Source organism: Vanessa tameamea, chromosome 7 (genome assembly GCF_037043105.1).
Source record: "Vanessa tameamea isolate UH-Manoa-2023 chromosome 7, ilVanTame1 primary haplotype, whole genome shotgun sequence".
Taxonomy (NCBI): Eukaryota; Metazoa; Arthropoda; class Insecta; order Lepidoptera; family Nymphalidae; genus Vanessa; species Vanessa tameamea.
In genome coordinates, this window is record NC_087315.1 from 8,836,732 (window position 1) to 8,856,016 (window position 19,285).

Sequence of the window (19,285 nt, forward strand, 5' to 3'; positions counted from 1 at the left end):
ACAAACAGATAATCTTCTAGGCGATTTCTCGATTCATGTCGTTTTAATTTGTAATCAAACATTATTCCTCTTAATTAATTAGATCCACTTTAATTCTACATTCACATCATATCGGAATGTTTTTTTTTCACAGATACATAATGAATCAGATCATTTTAGATTTTGACCAATGACAATTATGTAATAAGAATTCAATGTCAACGTTGACATTTAAGTTTATTCCACTATTAGAAAAAAAACAGCAACTTGAATATTTATATTTGTTATTAGTTTATGCGTATAATATAACATAACATACCGTGACTCTTCCTGAATCAGGGACCAGCATCCCAAACTTAATGATGTCCATTGTACTTAGCTGAAAAAATTAAATAAAAACGATTGATCTCGAGACAGCTTCACACGAGGTTAAGGAATTATAAACTTATTTATTTAATTGCAAAAATTAATTATTTTCAGAGAAGTAATTTATATTTATTCAATTTTTTGGTTGAAATTAATAAGCATTCATATTAATGATGTTTAATACATGTATAAATCAACAAAATTTACCCCACTCATGTCGGTACCATCGTAATGTTGGAAATATTCTGAAAATTAAACAGACAAATAAAAAAACAAATATCACAACAAAATAAAACTGTAACTTAACTACAGAATGACATTTGAACTGTTAGTGTTCGGACGAAGGTTGATTTTCGGCTGAAACCGAAGATATAATAACCCTAAGAAATTTTAAAATGCAGGAAGTGAAAAAAATTGACGTATTCAAGTTAAATTACGTTAATGTTCTGCAAAATTTTAAAAGGTAAGTTATAATTTAATTATTAATAAATAGCCAGTGATGAACGGACATAAAGTTACTAACTTATGTTTGTCATGTCAGTCCCTTAAATCATTAGAACGCATTAAGTGAAATTAACTACAGCATATTTGTACTTATATACTTCCGTTTCCGGTTGTCAAACTGTGAACACCGTTTCTATAATCTCCGTTAAAAATAAGTGAAAAAAAAAATACTTTGAGATATTTCTAAATACTTACATTTGAAAATATACGAATAAATATCGTGAAGTGTATACGCACAATCAAATTTTCATAAATTATTGGAATTGTTCGAGTATAAAGCACGAAATTCAACAACAATTTGTTAGAAATTATTAATCAATATCGCCTGACGTTATTGTTGACATTGTCACTATCATCTAACTATCCACTATTCACTAAACCATCCAAAGCAACTGATAATAAATACAGGACATATGACAAATCTCTCCCAATCCGACTGGTCATCGCGGGGGAAAGAGACCACAACCTTCCAACAAAAGAAGAGAAAAATATATTAAAAAATAAATATGAGGAAACAAAAATCTACGTCGCCGCTTTAAGTGTACGTACTTTGAGAGAAGAAGAGAAATTAACAGAGCTAATATATGCGTTAGAGAAAATCAAATGGGACATAATAGGGCTTAGCGAAGTTAGGCGAGTGGGTGAAAGTATAGTTGTACATCCAGACTACTTACTTTATCATATAGGGGAGACTTCAGACCAATACAGGGTAGGGTTCATAATCAAAAACCAAGTAATTGAGTATGTAGAAGGATTTGTAGCGATCTCGGAGCGTATTGCAATAATGAATCTAAAACTACCGGGATACAAAGCTCCCTGGTCTATTGTACAAATACATTCACCTACAGAGCAAGCTAAAGACGATACTATAAATAAGTTTTACTTCGACCTAAATAGAGCTATAATAGAGCACTGCCACAAAAATTTAATAATATTTGGAGACTTCAACGGCAAATTGGCGAAAGACGCCCAGGAGAAGAGCCCGCAATAGGAAGCTTCACCTATATAAACAAAATCAGAAGCAAGAATGGAGAGAAAATTGTCCAATTTGCACTAGAGAACAATTTGACTATATTAAATACAGTGTACAGGAAAAACAAAAAGAAAATGTGGACCTGGATGACGCGGGATGGAAAGAATAAAAATGAAATTGATTTTATAATGACTAACAAAACTAGATACTTCACAAACTTCGATGTAATAAAAAATCTAAATTTTAATACCGATCATAAATTAATACGAAAAGAATTAACAGCAAAACAATCTAAAAATATCAGACCAAGACAATACACAGGTTACGGAAATTCTAAAAATCATAACATAGAAGAAATCATATCTGCTATGAAAAACGCGTTTGCGAACTTTAATGACTCAACTAAGGAACTAGGAACACAAGAGAAATATAATTGGATAGAAAACTATATAAAGTCGCAAACTATATTAGCTTCGAACACTAACAAAGAATCAAAGAAAAAATTATCAACAAATACTGTTAATTTACTTGAAGAAAGATACCATTTATTCAATGCAAGAGATACACCAGATAGAAGGAAACTACTTACAAAAATAAGTAAAGAAATAAAAAGTAACATAAGAACGGACCGGCAACAAAACAATGAAAATAATTGAAATATAAGTAAGACGGGTGGAATAAATAAAGCATATAAAGAATTACAAAGTTCTAAAGATTGGATAGTAAAAATTAAAAAATGATAGAGGGGAATGGAATCGTCGCCAGACAGACATACTCAGTACAGCTACAACCTATTACAAGAAACTGTATGCAAGTGACACAATCAACGAGGTAGTCGATCTGGAAGAAATCTCCGATATCCCTAAAATTTTACCATTTGAAGTAAAAAATGCTATTGAAACCCAGAAAGATGACAAAGCACCAGGACCCGACGGCATAAATAACGAAATCCTTAAGCAAAGTAAAGATGTATTGATACCCGTTCTGACGTAAATGTTTAAAAATATCATAAATACAGAAACCATTCCACGCCAATGGTTAGAATCTAATATCATCCTTTTATATAAGAAAGGTGATAAATATGATATTAGGAACTATCGTCCGATTAGCCTGATGTCAAACCTATATAAGATATTTTCCAAAATAATACTCAAACGGATGGAATTAAAATTAGATGAACAACAACCCATAGAACAAGCAGGTTTTCGTAAAGGCTATTCGGTTATCGATCACATTTACGTAGTACGCCAAATTTTAGAAAAATATAATGAATATAATCTTACATCATACACCGGCCGTGTTAATATTTCTCGGGAAAACGTCGAAGAAAACCGGAACAAACTTGTGTCTGAAATCGAGTCTTCGTTAAACAAAGTCTCGAACTGGGGTCGGCTAAACCTAGTCCATTTCAACCCGAAAAAGACGCAAGTTTGCGCGTTAACTGCTAAAAAAACACCATTTGTCGTATCTCCACGATTCGAGAACATTCCGTTAGCCGCCACAGCTAGTATCGGAATACTTGGCGTCGATGTTTCGAGCCTCGTTCAGTTCCGCGGTCAATTGGAAGACAAAGCCAAATTGGCATCAAAAAAGCTCGGTGTGCTCAGCAAGGCAAGACAGTATTTCACGTCGGCCCATCGTCTAAGACTATACAAGGCGCAAATTCGGCCTCACATGGAATACTGCTCTCACCTCTGGGCGGGTGCTCCCCAGTACCAGCTCCTTCCATTTGACCATATCCAACGTAGAGCGGCTCGAATTACCGACGATCAAGCCCTCTCCGATCTGCTTGATCCTTTGGCTTTGCATAGAGATGTTGGATCGCTCTGCATCTTCTACAGAATTTATCACGGGGAATGTTCCGAGGAATTGTTCGGATTAATCCCGGCTGCTGAATTTCACCTTCGGACATCTCGTCAAAATTCCAAATATCACCCGCACCACCTAGATGTCCGAAAATCCACAACAGCGTGATTTTTAAGACACTTTCTGCCTCGCACAACCACTCTGTGGAACCAGCTTTCGCCGGCGGTTTTTCCGAACCGATACGACTTAGGAACCTTCAAGAAAAGAGCGTACTCTTTCCTGAAAGGCCGGCAACGCACCTGCAAGCCCCCCGGTGTTGCAGATGTCCATGGGCGGTGGTAGTCACTTTCCATCAGGTGAGCCTCCTGCTCGTTTGCCACCTCTACCATAAAAAAAAAAACATACTTTATCGCTTTCATCGATTATAGTAAAGCGTTCGATTCTTTACTACACGCAAAAATATGGGAGGCTCTAACCGAACAAGGAATCGAGCACAAATGTATAAGATTAATAAGAAATGTATATAGTTATAGTACCGCAAAGATTCAGTTAGAGAAGAAAAGTACGGCATTTGAAATAGGAAGAGGCGTAAGACAGGGCGACCCTATGTCACCAAAACTATTTTCAGGGGTACTTGAACAAATTTTCAGAAAACTGAATCGGGAACATGGGATTAATGTAAACGGGACATTGTGCTCTTCGCCAAAACTTGCGATTGAAAGTGATAAAGTACGTTTAAAACTGAACCCAGAAAAAACTAAAATAATGACAAATGGAAATAAAAGTGCAATACAACTAGAACATACGGAAATTATCATATTATCACAGATGAATACATCCATTTGGGGCAGCTAATAACTCAACGAGAGCCTATGCAAAAGGAAGTTGAGAGACGAATTACTAAAGGCTGGAAGAGGTACTGGGGACTAAAAGAAGCTATGAAAGACACAAAACTCCATGTAAGCATGAAAATCAAATTATTTAATACAGGTATATTACCTGTTCTCATGTACGGCTGCCAATCATGGACACTGATTAAAAAAATGACAAATAAGCTTGCAACCTGTCAATATGCAATGGAGAGGAGTATGCTCAACATTAAGAAATTCGATAGAGTAAAAAACCGCGACATTAGAAACAAGACAAAAGCTATTGATATTACATTAAAAATAAAACGACTTAAATGGAGATCGGCAGGGCACACACTGAGAGGACAAGATAAATGGAGTAAAAGAGTAACCGTTTGGTATCCTAGAGAAGGTAAGCGAACGAGAGGTAGACCTCAGAAAAGATGGGATGGTGACATCAAACAAGTGGCAGGAGTGACGTGGAGTCGAGTGGCTCAGGAACGAGCCGAATGGAAAAGGTTGGAAGAGGCCTTTGCCGATTGGCAGACGGATCTGCAAACGATAAATAAACAAGAAATGTTGGAAAATATTTAGTTCAACATTTGTTGTTTATTTATCTATTATCAAGTAATTGCTAGATTAATATTATTTTTATGTAATACTTTTTGTAGTTTAAGTTTGATATGTTGTTTTCTATGATCCGAATAAAGGGCTATATTATTATTATTATTATTATATTTGTACTTAGCATTCTAAATAACTTCTTGGTTTCTTTTATTATATAAATAGCCTAGTGGTACAGATCTGTGCCCGTCAGGTATGTACCACTCACTCATCATATATCCACCACCAAATATTTGTTACTTTGTGTTCGGGTGTGAAGGTTAAGTGTAACTACAAGACAAACAATTTAGTTCCAAGGTTGGTGGCGCATTAGCGATGCAAGGAATGGTTAAAATTTTGGCGCCAATGTCTATCAGCGGTGTAATTGTAGCGACTCAATAATATCTTCAAAAACGGAACACAATAATACGCAACAAGTATCGATGTCTGGCGTTGGAATAGCAAAACGAAGCTCCACCACCGGGGCGTGCGGCACTGACCCGCGAGGTCGGCGTTCAGGAAGCGGCGCTGCTCGTCGGGCTCGGGCTCCACGCCGCGCCCCAGGATGCGGTCCATCTCCGAGGAGTGCAGCGACAGCACGGGCGGCGCGGGCACGTTGGGCGCGCTCAGCAGCGCCGCCAGCGCCGGCCCGCCCACCTCCGCCCCCGCGCTCACGCTGTGGCTCCAGATGGCGTCGCCCATCAGCTCGTCGGAGCTGGCGCCCGCCCGCGCCACCGGGGACACCTGCGCGCCGATGCCCTATTACTGCCTTTCGCGAACCACTAAGTTTTGCACCGTCCAGCGTACCTTGAGAACCCTCAAGGTTGAAGCGGTGTGCGCCCGCGATGAGACAGGAATTCATTTAAAACATTTGGAGCTTCAATTTAAATTTATATCAATTAGTCTTAGTGGTTCTGATATGCAGCAAACGTTAGAGTTCCCCGACTTAAAAATATTGTGATCGACTCTCTCGAGGATTCGAATCGATATGCGCGGCATGTTATATAATGTTCAGATTTTAAAGCTGTGATTTATAAGATTTAACGAGATATTGGTACTATGTTGAGGTGAGACTAAAATATTGTAATAAAATGACTCACTTTAATGGTGTATGCGGGAACTTCGTCCATGATCGTGTCTTGCGCACCGAAGTTGTCATTTTGCTGGAGAAAAAAAAAATTTAAACTTCATTGTTATATTTCTAAAACAGCGTTAACTAAATCAGGAATATAAAACCTTTAAAAAATTGATAAAGTATACTTACATTTATATAGTCTAGGGTCACGGGTAATTCATTCGAACTTTTAATAGAACCTGTGGGTTAAAATAAATAATGAGACAATAGGCTATTTGACAATGCGAAAAATAAAGTGTCAATTATTGTAATTAGTATATATTATGAGTTTTAAAATGGTTATTTATTAACGAAGGTTGAAAATAATTATTAATTTATTCAAAAATCCATAAATAAAAAGCATTTTTGTAAACGTTTGTCATGTAACACAGAACGCTCCTGATTGGTCGGGTCTATGATGACATCGCTTGCTTGTTTACCTCGTTTGCCTACTGTATGTGGATTATATGTGCCACAGATTACAATACAGGCAAGTAACGTCACCGACTCCATTGCAGCGCCATATTGTCAAAGTAGCGTTTACGCGCGGTATTTAAATATGGAATTTATAATTTGATATTGAATTAAAAAACACAACTTTTACTGGGTTCCTTAACTTCTACTAAATAATATAAAATAGATTTTAAAAACCAGTCAAATAGCCTATTATGTATAAAACTTAACTTAAATTTATAAATATATTCTTCATAGTAAATTACCCGTCATGCTATCAAAAGATGAATAGGAAGAGTTAGGCTTTCTCTTCTTTGTTTGCCTGTATATTGATTCCGCTTTGTATATGAATTCTCTGGGCTCACTCGTTCTCCCGTCACTCGGTCGAAGCAACTCGATGTGGACTTTCACGTTTGATGTTATTTTCCGGTCTGAGTAAGCTGGGGTCCTGTCATTTGATAAAAATAGTTATAGCAAATTCATATTTTACAAACATACATCTTTATATAAATCGCTTTATAAATAATAGTAAAGTGTAAACATGACTGCAGTGTATGTAATATGATCTATTATGTAACGATATTTGCGAAATAAGATGATTGACACCTGAATAGTTTCTGACAATTTTAATGATGTTTATTTTACTTTACATTTATTAAAACATAATTATTTAAACTTATTCGATTTTCATTCGCTTAATCGATCTTTGGCGGAGTTCTATATAAATTTTGGTGTTCATAGTTGATTAGTGAAAAATTTTAAATCGAACTTTTATTGAAAGATTAAATTGAGTATAAGTTAAATATATATATATATTCGTTTTTTAGCGTTTTTTAGCAAATCGCATGGAAAATATAAACCCAGAGTTCGATTATCTTTGTACTTCCTGCCATTGGAATGAATTACAGAGATAAACACGATGAAAACGTAACCATACGTGAGAAAATTTAAAGTAGATTTAAAAATTAGTGATTTTAAATTAAGGACAAAAAACCTTTACTTTATACTTTATTGTACACCACAAAGAGAAATAAATACAACATGGATACAGCCTAAATAAAAGAGGCGTACAATTTTGGCGACCTTATCGCTACATGGCGATCTCTTCTAGGCGACCAAAATAAAAAACAGTATAATTAACGTGGAATTACTATTTTCTGACTTTTACGGACAAAGTAAAAAAAAAAAGGAATGCGAAACATGCAAATCTATACTATTATTATAAATGCGAAAATAATTCCGTTTGTCACTCTTTCACGGCTAAACCGTTGATTTGAATTTGATTAAATTTGGTATGAAGCGAGCTTGAACCACAGAGACATAAAATATTCCAACCATAACAGGAAAAAAGCCAAATAAACAACATTTGACAGCAAATTGACGCGATATAATTGGTCGAGATTGAGTTGATTAATCTATGATATTATTCAGTTTGGATTTGCGAAAAAATGGCGTTTCGAACGTCGACGAAACTGCTATCGGAATTTTGGATGTAAAATTAAAGAAATAAGATGTAAGTGCAATAGTGGTGTATTATAAATAAAGATATATTAATCATAAACTCTTAATAGTGCACAATATAGCTGAGTTATTAGCAAATTGCATGAAATACGTAAACCTAAGGTTTGTTTATCTTTTTTCCTACTTCCATTGGAACAGGCTATAGGTTATTTTTTTATGCCTAATACCTTAAAACGCGGGCGAAGCAGCGTGCGACAGTTTTATAGACTATTGTATAATTTGTTTTCCACAAATTGAATTCCGCAAAATAAGGTCGAAATTCGCTCTCTCAGCCAACACTAACCGTATTAAATTATATTGAGATATTAGATGGATGGATAAAAAATATTTAACATTTTTCAGGCAGAAGTCGCTCTTACGAGTGTTAATAAAAGCAGATACACAATAATTTAAAATACTCATCTCACTCGTCCCACGCTAAACGTTTCCTGTTTGTGGTTATTACGGAGACCAGTAAAGTGTAAATCTACATTCAATAGATATATATTCTTGTATAACATTAAAATGTATTTACATTATATTCTACATTGAGTCATAATTAAAATAATGGCGATTATTAAAATAAAATTCATGTCTCTATTGCTTGTTTTTAAATTATTATGGCCATTTGCAAGTTGGAAATAATAAAAAATTCATTAATTTCATTTTTGTCTGGTTGTACTAGGTAGGTAATCTTCAAATTTTCATTTCAAACGCAAATATGTAGGTTAGACTGTGAAATAGACCACCCGATGGTAGGTGGTCACTATCGCCCACAGACATTGGCGCTGTAAGAAATATTGATCATTCCTTGCATCGCCAACGCTACTATGTCACTTGTGCCTGCAGTTACACTGGCTCACTCAAGCCGGAATACAATACTAACCATAGTTGTTTGGCGGTAAAATATCCTACGGTTATTTCAATCGGTCCAATATTATTGGTACCTACCCAAGCGGGCTTCACCATTCAAACCACAGTATTGCTGTAGAATATGTGGTGCGTGGATGGTAGCTATCTTAAGTCCCTACCACCCAGTAAGTACTGAATGACATGGAAGTTTAGGCACATAGTGTATGTATGTATAATTGTACAATGTAGTTACTTGAATACGATGCCATACTGATGGTGTACGTCGCTCGGCGGGAAGGACGCCTCGGCAGTCCACACACGATCGCCGTTTTCGTCCAACTCAAAAAATCTAACCTTAATGTTTTCTGAAAATAATAAAAATGAAGTGACACTCTACATGGGCGATGTATGCTTCGGCTTAGATATCTTCTCTTTAAGGAGAAAGGTGGAAGCTTATTCTAACACGCTGCACCAATTCGAGTTTGTGAAAGCACATGCGGTAGATTGTCAACCGACATATGTTTTATTTCAACGCCGAACACAAGATAATATACACAGATATAAATAAAAATATTAAAGTTTAGTGTTGCTTGCCCAGATTTAAAGCCACAACCTTCGGTTTAAATTAATGTGTTCCAACTAGAGGGCCATTCGTTCCAATTCTTTAATATTTAATCAAAAGTTATATATATAATCAAAAGTCAAAATATACTTTATTCCAGTAGGCAGTAGTTTACGAGTACTTTTGATACGATATTTTACATAATTGTATTAAACGTTAAGCAACCACCGGATCGAAATGTAGATTCTGCTGAGAAGAAACTACAACTCTATAGTTACTCTTCTCCGACATTTGAAAGCTAAATACAATTATATATAATATATATTTTATAGAAGTGAACGTCAACAAGTATCAGCTCGCATGGAATATGAGACTCTAAGGTCTATTTATCTTTACTCCCTGTACTGTTCTGCACTGCCAGACCGAGATGGGCTTTATAAGCTTTCAAACATTAAAGTTCTATATACAACGGATAAGAAGTATTTTGTGTGGACTCCTCTTATTAATGTGTTACGGCCATATTACAAGCAACAAATGAAAAACTTACTCTTGTTAACTTTCTCCACGAATATGAAAACATCGTCCCCGCCCTCCGGCCGACCGTAACAGCGACTGATGCGACATATCTTCAGATCATTCGTGGCCGCACTCTCTAAAACGAAAATAAATGTCTTTATTACGGCGAATGAGATACGTGGAAGAGGAGCGCGTATCATTGAAATTTCAGATTCAACTGTAATAGGAAACATCGCGAACTTCGCGCGTGTCGCGTGGAATTCTCTCATATCTACATGCGAACTATACTCTATTTATTAAGATCGTTAATTATTATTTTATATTAATGACTAAATACTAAAGGTTGAAAAACGTTGTTCCATCATCGTTTTGTAAAATTATATTTATACCATTGTATACATATAAATTGTATCATTCGTATACTTAGAAACAATAAAAAAAATTTAAACAATAAAATAAAAATAGAAATAAAATCTTAATAGAATGCAAGAATGTCATTCAATAATTATACTACGAGTATATATGTATAAAAATATTATTAAGGAAAACTATATTAAAAACAATTTTATATTATAACCAAGCGATTGATATTTATTATAACATACTGTATATCACAAGCAATTGTGTGCGCAAAATTTCAGTTCAATCAATTGCTTGGAATTGGTTGTTCCACACACACATATCACTAGAAGGTATGTAAGAGAAAAACCTGCATTAATGAAACGTAATAAAATATAAGTAATCATAGTAATGAAAGAAAAATCTTACTCATATTATGAATGGGTTCTGAAAACACCGGTGGACAAATTTCTTTGTCAGTTAACAAATCATGAGCGCTGAATTTGAGCCGGACGATATTTAAGTTGATATTCTTCGCTTCATTTTCACATAGAACGCGGAGCTAAAATAAATTAAAAAATAAATTAAAAAAAAAAGAATATAATTTAAGTTCCATACTAACCTAACCTAAAATTTTCAATACAGAGTATAGAAATGAGAGTGTAAAAATATACGCGACTGTTGTTTTTGAACGTAAACAACGAACTGATTATGTTTGGCTGACGCTTAACTTACCGACCAACGTACACTTATCGACAGCTTTCGGTTAAGTAATAAACATTAGGCGTCAGCTTACATTAATATTACCTCAATGTAAACAGTTTAATGTGACTCAATCATTGATTATTTATTTATTTAGACTTTATTGACCACCACAATGTAAATGGAACAAAAGGCGCACTTGATGCCTGAAGGCATTCTCTGCCAGTCAACCTTTAGGTAATTAATATAAAAATTAATAATACACAAAAATAAACATACATACTGCAACGTAATTTTGGCGCACGTTACATGTTTACATTCTTTTACAGTAAATTCAACAAAATTATTGAATTTCTAACATAAAATATAGGAAGTCATCTGTCAATTGACTCTGACAACAATTTCTAAGGTTATGTTTACGCATAATTTAAAATTAACGCTAATTTTGACATTTGAAATAAAAATGCACTTTTTATGCATTATGCATTTCAGAACTAATTGTGATTTATTATCTTTATATTATTAACTTTGAGAAGATCTTTGACATTTGTCTAAAGCTTCACTTTCCTTCCGCTTTTTGAGTCGAAATGTGACGCTAATTTATTTTCGAAGTTTTTCTAACTTTTATTTTGTTTTAAACTTTGAATATTGTTGAAAATAGTTATTTAAATGGACAGTGAGTTCTATTTTGAAGAATTGGAAGTAAATCCATGTCGGATTATTAAAATTAATTCCGATATTTGTCGTCTCGTAGTAAGTTTTGAATCTTTCTTCGAAATTTGAATTTATTCGAACTGTACTGGATTGGAATGAGCCGAGATGGCCCAGTGGTTAGAACGCGTGCATCTTAACCGATGATTTCGGGTTCAAACCCAGGCAAGCACCACTGAATTTTCATGTGCCTAATTTGTGTTTATAATTCATCTCGTGCTCGGCGGTGAAAGAAAACATCGTGAGGAAACCTGCATGTGTCTAATTTCAACGAAATTCTGCCACATGTGTATTCCACCAACCCGCATTGGAGCAGCGTGGTGGAATATGCTCCATTCCTTCTCCTCAACGGGAGAGGAGGCCTTAGCCCAGCAGTGGGAAATTTACAGGCTGATTATGTACTGGATTGTGTCGTAAACGAACTGTAAACGACTGTACTGTGTCGTACCAATGAGTGTGGTTCTTTACAGGGAATTTTTAGAATATTTCCCATGATGCATTTTGTTATTATATAGTAAAAAATATCCGAGATTAACCGGGTAAGTCTTTTGGAATATTAAAGTAATCATTAAAGGATTTCAAATTTATAATAGATTTTCTTCAATTATTTGAAGAAAATCTATTATAAATAAGCGACGAAAAATACTACTCTTCAGTTATTTACTGGGATGATATTCTTGAATAATTTTCGGTAATTATTTTCTTTGGCATTATCTTCGATTGGATATTTTCAACGCTTTTCGAGGAACATTTCAACTTCATTTCGTTGGATATTTTGAAGATTTAAATAGAAGTTTACTTCTGGGAAACTTATAATTTGAAGTTTACTTGTTGAAGATGGATTTTTGGAAACTTTAAAGGTAAAACTTTATCACACTAATTTATATTACTGGATCTTGGTATGTAATTTTTACATATTTACTTTCGCCGAAACTTAACCGCACGAGATTTAATTAGAAATTTATTTACATTTATAAAAAATTTGGCATTCAAATTTTATTCAAATTTTATTTAAACAATATTTTTTCACTATTTGAATTTACTGGTTAAATTAATTTATAATTATTAGACATTTGGTTTAATCAAGTTGATAAACTTGACTTGTTTGTAACTTTACTTTAAGTAACTTAATTGTCAATTTTGAATAATATTACCTAAAGTTGAAATTGGACATGTATTTAAATATTTTTGTTGAACTTTAAATTTTTTTATATTTAGTAAATATTTGATTAAGCTTAATTTAAACGGATGTAAACATCCTGGCGCCCGATTATGTTAACAATACAGAATATTATAAGAAAATTATTTTTTCATTTTTTTTTGGATAAAATATTTTTGAACATAGATTTGCTGTTTTTGTAAATCTATTTGTAATGTTAAAATAATTTATCTGACTTCTGGAGCACTTTCTTTTGAGGATTTGTTTAGTTTAAAAACTTTTCCAACTCTACCGATTTTTGCCTCAAAGAAATTTAATTTTTTTTTTTATTGACACATTACTCGTCAATAACCCACACCCAATTTTAACGTTATAATACTTATATATAAAACTATAGAATAAGAAAAACAAATATGTACATAATTATATAAGATGATTTTTATCATTTTTTATTTTTTTATTAATTAAAAAAAGGTTTGTTTAGAATATAAAAGAAATTGGTGTTAATACTTTGCGCGAGCCTGTCTGGGTACGTACTAGGTACCACCCACCCAGTCATAACATAATCTACCATTAAGCGGCAATACTTAGTATGGTTGTGTTTCGGTTTGAAGGATAAGACCATATTCCCATGGTTGGTGGCGCATTGGTGATTTAAGGAATTGTTTAATTTTATTATGCGCTAATGTTTATAGGAAGTGGTGACTACATGCCATCAGGTGGCCCATTTGCCTGTCCATCTACCAATGTTATATAAAATATATATATACAGACAAGCATTTTGTATTTCCTCAACTAAATATATATATATACATACAAAGAAAAATAAATAGAATAAATAAAAAAAACGGTGTTATCAAAATATACTCATTAATACATAAAGCAATCTTGCTTTAAACAGTCTTAATCAATAAATACACAAAAAACACTAAAGCTATTAAAATTATATTTTAATGTCTGTTAATGTGTTGTGGCCCGTAAAAAACCATTAAGGTTTCAAATTAGGTTTGATAAAGTAAATTAGACAGTCATTATTATGAAATAGGGCACTATTACGTAAAATAAAAACTGATGGTGAAAATATCTGTAATATTTTTTCAAAAAAATGTTTTTTTTTTCAAGTAATATTATATCATATAGAGTTTGACAGTAACACTTATTCTAAATAAGAAGGCCAAAACCAGACATTTTTAAATTAAAAAATGCTTTTGTGTTAAATAATAATCTTATTAATTGTTATAACGCGAGAGAGCTGAGTGAGTAGAATCTAAGCCGGATGCCAGTAATGTTTATAAAGCATTAAAATGTAATAGGGACTAGAGATTCAATTTAGTATGATAGTAACACACACTACACATAAAATATGACATACTTATATTATTTTCAGTGCAGAAGGTATTACTGTAGACTTTTACAGAAAAAATAAATCTGTAATATGTTTCGCGTTATGTTGTCAAATATATATTTTGATTGAAATCTTTAATTATATATTTTTGAATTATAAAGATAATTTATTCAACCATACCTTGTTTTCATTGTATGGCGTATCTGGGGTAGCTTCCGAAGCATACTTTTTATACAACATTGCTGGTACATCTTTCTTAGCAGTATGAATTATGCCCATACCACTAAATCTGTTAAAACAAATAGATATATAATATGAATTAATAAATAGATAATTTATTGTAACCATACTGGTGTATTTTTTCAATTAAGTATAATATAAGTTAAAACATTGAATATTACGACTTTTTAAAATGTGATTTTATTGATGTAACTGCACAATTAAATGTTTCGTTGGTGTAGTGACTACTTATGAGTACTTATGAAACCACATTAATGAGGTCCTAAGTCCAATATATGCTAAAAAAAGTATAGACAAAAAACGACTTACGCAACTCTATAACTTCCATGTTCTGGAAGAATACTGCTTACATCCCGATCCTGATCATCTTCAAGCAACTTATGTGGATGTTCCTCTGGTTTGTCATGCCGAGCCAATCGGCATCTTATCATGGCTTTCCCAGAATAATGTCGTAACTAAAATGATAATTACCAATATAAGAAATCAGAAGCAAGTAACAATAATTAAAAAAAAAGAGTGGGAGTTAATTTTTTCAGTGTAAAAGATGTTATACCTATAGTTATATAAGTAGTTGTAAGTCATTTTTCTATACACTACATAAACAAGCAGTTTGCATTCTTTAAAATGTATTGATCAAAAATAAAAAGTATTCCTATTTATTTTTTTATAAAAAAAATGGGAATGAAAACTGGTAATGAACAATATTAAGCTTAAAACGTCATGTTATTTCTACAGTTAACCAAATAAATACTTAAGCAATTATAAAGTTAGTCTTTGCCTACTGAAAACAATATTTTTATGATTTAAAATATTATTATTAAAGATGGGCTTAACTGTTTAAAATGTATAAATGAACTTATTCATTAATTTTTTTTTATAAGTCACTTGTAATAACTGCTTTTTGCTTATTTTCTTTGTTGAAAAGCTTTAAACATTTGTGTAACTACATTTAAAGTAGTTGTGTAGCTATACAACTTAATAACTTAGCATTTTTACTATGAAACAATAATAGTTTTTATTATTGTCTACAACAATTTCGATTAAGTAAGGAAGTGTCCTTTAGTACTTTGTAAAAGAATTAGAATTATATCCATCACAAAAAGGCAAAGGCAATACTTTCATTATATTTGCTATACAAATTTAAGATTTTACTATAGTTAGATATTATATAACAACAGAAAAAACCTCCTTAAAATTTAAACAAGTTAAAAGTTTTAATATCCTATACTTACTTGATATATGTATATTCAGTGTCTTTCTTTATTTACATAATTGATTAATTAAAATTAAAAAAATATATCAAAATAATTAGATCACTTTTTATTCATCCTTAAAATGTATATTTAGAACACGTAACACACACACACACACACACAAACAAACAAACAAACAAAAAGCATACAGCCATAATTTTTTTATGAATATATTTTTTACTTTTTCCTTGTTCTGGTAAGAATTTACATACAGCATGTTGCTTGGTTTTCCTTTATATAATCAACTTTGTTTATTATTGTCAAATTAAGAGTATTAGTTTAAGTAATTGTATTAAACATTTATGAAACTATACATTTATAGCAATGAAGAGAAAGCAGTCAGCTCTATAGCCTATTTATTATATGGAAAAATTCCACATATACACTGAGTTACCCTGATTTTCAAACCTACAATATTCAAACAATTCTCCACCAAGGGCAAGTCCTATCAACTGCCATTATTATTTTTAAATCTCATCTATTATAACAATTTACTCAAATTTATATAAAAAAAAAGGCTTTATTACCTCAACAGTTGGGTGAGTTTTTGACTTATTTGATGATATGCCGAGAAGACAGCCATGAGTACCAATCATTTCACTTTTGTATCTAAACCTAAAGTGGTTTTGTGGTTGCTCCAGAATGCGCAGTTCAGGACATCTGCCTGTTTTGAAGAACATATAATTATTATTTTTTATTTTACTGAAGAAGGAAATAACGTAACTATCATTCGAAATATCTATATTATAGGTAATAAAATAATAATACTTTTGTTTATATTATGTAATGTAAAAATGTCTTTGTTTGTTTCTAAGTGCAAGGCGAAATGAATTGCAGTTAGTATGTGGGCAATCAATTGTGATAACAAAAAGATAAGCGTATAATTTAGGATAAGAAAGTTTTTGAAAAAAAATATTTCATAAATGATTTTAGGTATATAAAAGATTTTGCATACTTTATGTTATAAATTGTTTCGTTAATTATGAATATTGGATAGATTAATTATAAAAAAGGTATCGTGTTTGTATATTTTACTTACCATTGTGCATATATAATTTGTCTGTGCACGATAACTCCGAAATGTTATTGGCGAGCTGGGGTACTTGTTGTGAAGGGGAACTATACGGTGATTCCATTTGAGAAAACGGAGAATCTAAATTTGAATCACTCATAGTATCAGCTTCACTTGTAGACATTTTGCAAAGACTTATCAGAGAACTTGAAAACAAACAGAACACAGTATGACGAAATGTAATTATTCTTACTGATTACATTTATCAAATAAGAGTTTGTTTCGAAATTGTTACATTAAAAAATAACAAACGTTGTTATAGAATTTAAGAACATTTAATTACTACACAATTAAATGTTAGCAAGTTATTATTCTGTAAGATATCAACACTGAACACAGAACTGAGAACACAACATGATAACTCCAATTGCTTGACATTTACAATGTGTTACTATACTAAGTTGTACCAAATTTTCTTAATCTGTATCTAAAAAGTTATATTTACTACAATTTTATTTGCACGAAAAACATATCTTATGGTTTATTTTAGTTAACTATTTCTAATTTACTTAATTAATTCTTCACATGGATTTTGTGTTTAATATTTATGTTTAGAATGAAGATTTTTTTCATATTTACTTCACTCAACCGAAATATGTTCAATGCTATTTATATAAATTTTAAAGTAATTAATTCGCCTGTATTGCGACTAATTGTAGTTATTACTTATTATTTCATTAATAAATCATATGAAACAGAAAATGAAAGTACACACTCGTTCGTCTTTTAGAAAATTTAGACGAATAACTAGAATTGTCTAAACAAATCTTATAAACCACATTTCTTTTTATTGTAACTATTGTTATACGTAAATAATATCGGCATTTAATTATTAAATTGTAAATTAGATTATTTTAGCGAAAACAAAATTACCATATTTTAGGGAGTTATAGAATGGTAATACTATTTCAAGGTTATAATTTACGGAAGCGTACTCGGGGAAGAACTAGTTAATACTCGAAACATGAGTCACAAAAATCCCCGTTTTTGTGATACATATATTGCAGAAAGCGGCTAAATGAAACTTGTTCGTTTCAGGCATTATCCATATAACATAATCAGATAAAGCTAAAAAGAAGAAATTAACTATAAATGAACTAAAGCCATTAATAAGGTTGGTAGAAATATAGTTCGTATGTATAGGTATAAGATTTTTAGTCCATTGAAATGTTACAATTTTAGAGTCAAACTGAACATTTTCTAGAGGACGCAATTTTATTTGTGGGACATGTAGGGGGTGTCAATACAACCTTAACCCCAAGTTTGTGGGGTTGCCGCCCTTGTCCCCCGCCCGCCATCTTGAAAAAAGGGTTGGAAACATATTTTTAACTATATCTCCGAAACTATTAATTGTATGGAAAATTAGTAAAGACATAATTTGTAGCAAATCGTTGTGGTTATAATTATGTTTATGTGATTTTTTACCATAAATTTAAAATTTAAAAAGTTATAAGCAAAAGTGAGAAAAAGTCACATGAACATAATTCTAGACACAACAATTTGCTACAAATTATGTCTCCACAAATTTTTCGTACAATTAATAGTTTTGGAGATATAGTTAAAAATATGTTTCCAACCCTTTTTTCAAGATGGCGGCCGGGGGACAAGGGCAGCAACCCCACAAATTTGGGGTTAAGGTTGTATTGACACCCCCTACATGTCCCACAAATAAAATTGCATCCTCTAGAAAATGTTCAGTCAATGTAACATTTCAATGGACTATTTAGACTTATTTCCATTTCATTACTACTATAATAGGCTATTTGGCAATGCGAAAGATAAAGTGTCAATTATTGTAACCAGTAAATATTATGAATTTAAAAATGGTTATTTATTAACAAAAGTTGAAAATAATAATTATTTTATTCAAAAATCCCTAAATAAAAATGCATTTTTTAAACGTTTTTCACGTGACACAAAACGCTCCTGATTAGTCAGGCTTATGATGATGTCACTTGCTTGTTAACCTCGTTTGCTTACTCTATGTGGATTATATGTGCCACAGATTACAATACAGGCAAGTGACGTCACCGACCCCATTGCAGCGCCATATCGACAAAGTAGCGTTTTCGCGCGCTATTTAAATTTTAATTTGATATGTTTCAGCAAATATGTACTAGAATTTAAAAAAGCAACTTTAATTGGGTTTCTTAACCTCTACTAAATAATATAAAATTGATTTTAAAAACCAGTCAAATAGCCTATTGAATGTAGTATCCACGATTTACAGATCATTTACAAACATTTAAAACAGTTCTTCTATTTTATGAATGGCTCTCGTTAACTTTCATAATTTTGTTTGCACCCGAATAAAGTTAATAACCTTCTAAATACATAAAAACACTTTTTCCATTCTTTAGTTTTAGTCTTCAAACAAGGTATTTCCAT

General features: G+C 32.2%; 1 protein-coding gene across 2 annotated transcripts in view; it reads right to left on the reverse strand.

Moving 5' to 3' along the window:
• The window catches only part of LOC113401345 (nuclear factor NF-kappa-B p110 subunit), a 33,504-nt gene extending 16,379 nt beyond the window's left edge, over positions 1-17,125 (reverse strand). Inside the window, exons 1-13 of one of the 2 annotated variants that reach the window (XM_026641219.2) lie at positions 16,865-17,125; positions 16,353-16,489; positions 14,882-15,027; positions 14,513-14,621; positions 10,845-10,977; positions 10,108-10,212; positions 9,252-9,363; positions 6,913-7,094; positions 6,344-6,393; positions 6,180-6,242; positions 5,580-5,823; positions 553-590; positions 299-358 (exon numbers count right to left, since the gene is read on the reverse strand). In XM_026641219.2, the coding sequence (XP_026497004.2) occupies positions 299-358; positions 553-590; positions 5,580-5,823; positions 6,180-6,242; positions 6,344-6,393; positions 6,913-7,094; positions 9,252-9,363; positions 10,108-10,212; positions 10,845-10,977; positions 14,513-14,621; positions 14,882-15,027; positions 16,353-16,489; positions 16,865-17,021 (1,536 nt within the window). In that variant the 5' untranslated portion in view covers positions 17,022-17,125. Of the gene's footprint in view, positions 1-298; positions 359-552; positions 591-5,579; positions 5,824-6,179; positions 6,243-6,343; positions 6,394-6,912; positions 7,095-9,251; positions 9,364-10,107; positions 10,213-10,844; positions 10,978-14,512; positions 14,622-14,881; positions 15,028-16,352; positions 16,490-16,860 lie in introns of both variants that reach the window. The other variant, XM_064215464.1, reaches the window with a different exon arrangement.
• Positions 17,126-19,285: the final 2,160 nt, after the last annotated feature.